The sequence below is a fragment of the Emiliania huxleyi genome (assembly GCF_000372725.1).
Source record: "Emiliania huxleyi CCMP1516 unplaced genomic scaffold EMIHUscaffold_595, whole genome shotgun sequence".
Lineage (NCBI taxonomy): Eukaryota > Haptophyta > Isochrysidales > Noelaerhabdaceae > Emiliania > Emiliania huxleyi.
The window spans coordinates 1053-4855 of record NW_005197539.1 but is presented as its reverse complement, the minus strand read 5'-3'; the positions used below and the strand labels follow the sequence as shown (position 1 = coordinate 4855).

The 3803-nt window shown below is 66.6% G+C and overlaps 2 protein-coding genes across 2 annotated transcripts; both read right to left on the bottom strand.

Annotated features, from left to right (window-relative positions):
- Positions 1 to 998: 998 nt before the first annotated feature.
- Positions 999 to 1733, bottom strand: EMIHUDRAFT_247647 (hypothetical protein; the record flags this gene model as incomplete). The annotated part of the gene is made up of 3 exons (XM_005764360.1): positions 999 to 1007; positions 1078 to 1098; positions 1257 to 1733. The coding sequence occupies 3 exons, from the start codon at positions 1731 to 1733 to the stop codon at positions 999 to 1001; spliced, it is 507 nt and encodes a 168-aa protein (XP_005764417.1).
- An 800-nt stretch (positions 1734 to 2533) lies between these two features.
- EMIHUDRAFT_247646 (hypothetical protein) lies at positions 2534 to 3310 on the bottom strand (the record flags this gene model as incomplete). Its single annotated transcript, XM_005764359.1, has 2 exons — positions 2534 to 2549; positions 2619 to 3310. The coding sequence occupies 2 exons, from the start codon at positions 3308 to 3310 to the stop codon at positions 2534 to 2536; spliced, it is 708 nt and encodes a 235-aa protein (XP_005764416.1).
- Between the last annotated feature and the right edge of the window lie 493 nt (positions 3311 to 3803).

Here is a 3803-nt window from a genome sequence, read left to right as displayed (position 1 = left end):
AGGAGGCGGAGGAGGAGGCGGCCTCCCCGCCTTGCCTCCCGCCCTGGCCAGACACAGACGTCAGTGAGAGGGAGCGGCGAGGGGCGGGGCGGGAGCGGGGAGGAGGGGCGCGTGGAGAGGGGCGCGGGAAGGCGTGCGAATAGTGAAGCACAAGGGCGGCGAGGCGACGGCAGACGCAAGGAGAGCTCTCACCGGCGCGCGGTGCGGCGACGGCGACGCGCCAGCGCCACCCGCCCGCGCGGCGCCGCTGCGCGCTTGTGCGCCGAGGGAAGCCTATCTCGGTGGGGTGGGTGGTCCGAGATGTAGCCGAGGTACAGCCGAGGTACAGCCGAGGTACAGCCGAGGTACAGCCGAGGTACAGCCGAGGGAGGTATCGGTGGGTGCGGCTGTCTCGTGCACGGGATCTCTCGGCGGCGGAGGAGGAGACCTGGACGAGGCGGCGCGCCGCGGCGACGTCAAGCCGCTGCCCTCCTCCCGCCTCGCTGCCCGTGCCCGCCGCGCCTCCTCTCGCTGCGCCTCCTCTCGCTGCGCCTCCTCTCGCCGCCGCGCTGGCGCGCGCCGCGCCGCCGCCGCGCGCCGCCGCGAGCCTCTGGGCTCGCGTCTGCCTGCAGAGGGGGAGCCGGGCGCAAGTCGCGGGCCGGCGGGGGGGGAGGCGGCGTCTGAGGCGGCGAGGGCAGAGGTTGCCGAATGCGGCACGCCTCGAGGTACACGGCTCGGCTACATCGCGGCTACATCGCGGCTACATCGCGGCTACATCGCGGCTACATCGCGGCTACATCTCGGCTACACCTCGGCTACATCTCGGCTACATCTCGGCTACATCTCGGCTACGTCGCGGCTGCATCTCGCCTCGAGGCGCACGGCTCTGCGAGCATCCCAAGGCAGCGCAGCGCCGCCGACAGCTCCTCTGCCGTCTGCAGCACCGCAGGTCTCTCCGCACCTACCCAGCCCGCACCCCTCCTCACCGCCGCCCGCCCGCCGGAGCAGGAGAGAGACTCTCACGCCACCTGCTTGCCCGAGAGAGCTGGCCTCGAGGGACAGGGCGGGGCCCCCCTCCTCGCGAGCCCGGCTCCACACCTCCGGCAGCCGGGACCAGTCCTGCAGGGGCGCGAAGGCGTGATCCAGCAGCCAGGCAGAGGGGCCGGGGCCGGGACGGGACGGCGGCGGGGCAAGCGACAGCTGTCTGGACGGAGCGCGGCGAGGGCGCTAGCAGCAGCCGTTGCGACGGCTTGGGAGTGGAGGCTCTCGGGTTGCACCTGGTCCCAGTACGGCCAGCCACGCCAGAGCGCGCAAAACGCGTCGTAAGGGCTGCGCGCACCCGACGCCTCTGCGAGAGAGCTGCTGCCCGTTGTTGCCGCTCGAGTGGCGGCCGCCACACGCTCCGCGCTCCAGCGTGGCCGATCCCTCGGCGGCCGTGCGGCGGCCACGGCGGCGTCCGCAGCGGCCGCATCCTCCTCGCTCTCGTGCGGCCGTGCGGGCTTTGCGAGGCCACGCACGATGCCGGCACGAAGGAGCCACGCACTGAGCTGCTCGATCAGGCTGCCCTGGATCTCAAGGCCGCCGCCGTGCAGTGTGCCTCCCGTCCCTAGAGCAGCCTTGATCGCAGCGAGCAGCCCTGGCACGTCGCCACCACAGTTTTCGAGGATCGTGACTGGTTTGCCATAGCGCCGCTTCTCCACTGACAGCGGCAGCCCGCCCTTGCGCGTGGCACGCACAAAGTAGTCGGGCGACATAGAGACTGCGGCCGCGGACACGCCCGGGCCGCGCAGCAGCCAAACGAGTGGAGCTGGTGTGTTCGACTTGCTCGGCGAGCGCGCGCGAGTCGGTGCTTTTAAAAGAATTCGTTTCCTCGAAGTGCTCTACCAAGTGGACAGAGTAATGGCTGATCTCTCTCTCCTCCAACACACACAGAACAGGATCAGGCATCGTGGCAGAGAATGCAGACCGCCCTCTCTGGCGTTCGCAGATCAGAGATCATATGTTTATAGGGTTGCCTAACGTTAAGAGCTGAACAGTGTTGCTAGTGTTAACAGTAACAACAGAACAACAGTGGGGCCCCCCAACAACAGTAGCTAACGTTAGGCCGGCTGAACAACAATAAGGAAGGCCTGGCAGTGACCCACGACGATCTCTAGTGTCCAGTGCGGGTAATACCCGAAAATACCCGGAAAATCCCAGGTATTTTCGGGGTTTACCCGGGTTTTTTGCCATTTTCTGCTTGCTGGCCGCTGAACAACAGTAACAACAGTAACAAACAGTAACAGCTTGGGCTGGGGAGAACACTTGAACAACGTTGAGGATTTCAGCCAACAATAGCGCAACTGTTAGGCCCCAAATTAACGTTAGGCAACCCTATATGTTTACACGTGAAGAACTCACGTGAAGAGAAATGCTGCGGCGCGTCTCTGCCCGCACAAAAACAACGGCCCGAAATCTCTGTCCACGCAAAGACACAGCTCCTGGCCCCAAGAGCCAAGATCACACACAGATAGTCCTCTGTTGGGGAGCCTGCCATACCCCGCGCCCTCACCGCTTATGCCAGCGCCGCCCTAGCTGCGGCCGGTCGAGACAGCCCCAGCCAGAGGGCGGCGGCTGGCCACCGCCCCCGGTCGAATGACCGAAGTCCGAGCACGAGGAGGGCGCCGATGCCGACGCTCGCCACAACCCCTGCAATCACCCTGCCACGCTCCGGGCGCCGCCGGCAGGGCTGCGACGCGCCCGCGTCCCGGCGCCCCTCGGCAGCCTCGGCGGGGCAGCGCGCAGACTCCGCACCTTCGATCCGCGCGAGGTGTGCCTCGGCGGTGCGCGACAGCTCGGCCGCCAGCCGCTCCGCGTGCAGCTCTAGCTCCCTCGAGAGCTCCGCATGCAACGCCTCCGCCTCGATCCGGAGCTGATTCCGCCAGCGCTGCACCCCGGCATCTTTGGCGTCATCAATGGCGAGGACGGCCTCGGACACCGAGCGTCGGTAATCCACGGCGGCCTCCCGGTAGACTGAGAGGAAGCCCTCACCCACAGACCCGTGCAGACCCTCGCAGGCCAGGTCAGACCTGATGCTGTCGGACGAGGAGAGGCTGTTATGGCTCTCCGCTAGACGCGTCCGCGGAGTCGAAGGCGAGCCAGTCCTTGGACTGGCGGGTGGCGGGCCGCTACCAAAGCTCTTGCGAGGCAGCCCGTTTGCCTTTCGGGGCGAGCGTCTCTGGTCCTCATGATGCAGTCTCTTGAGCTGCGCCGAGATCGCAGCCTGCCGCTCGCGCCACGCCTCCTTCGATCGCACACTCTCCCGCTGCTGGTCGTCCACCACGCGGCGCATATACGTGTGTTCGCGTTCAGGGCGAGTCGACGTTTCAAGCGTCGGACGTCGTTACTACCTAGGTACTCAGCGGTGAAAAATCTGAAACAAAACGATGCGCGCCCCGGCCAACGCGCCGGTCGTGCACGGTGACAAGGAGAAACCAGAGCTCACCCGGCAGTACAATGAGGGGTACAAGACTGACCTCGCAGAACCCCATGCGGGGCCAGGAGGATGCGATGAGGTGAATGAAGTCAAGCTCTGGACGCCCCTCCTCAAGACCTCCTCGCCGGGCGTTGGCAACGCCTCGAGTGGCGGCACGCCCGCCTCCGTTGGCCACTCCTACGCCTTCGGCAACACCGAGGAGAAGGCCCGCCGCCTGAACATGGGCTGCAAGGCGCGCGGGCAGCCCAGCCAACCCTTCTCCCACAAGACCGGCCACGGCTACGTCAAGGCGCATCGCGGTTTCTACCACGACGCGATCTTTGTCAAGCGCAACAACTTCAACCTGCTG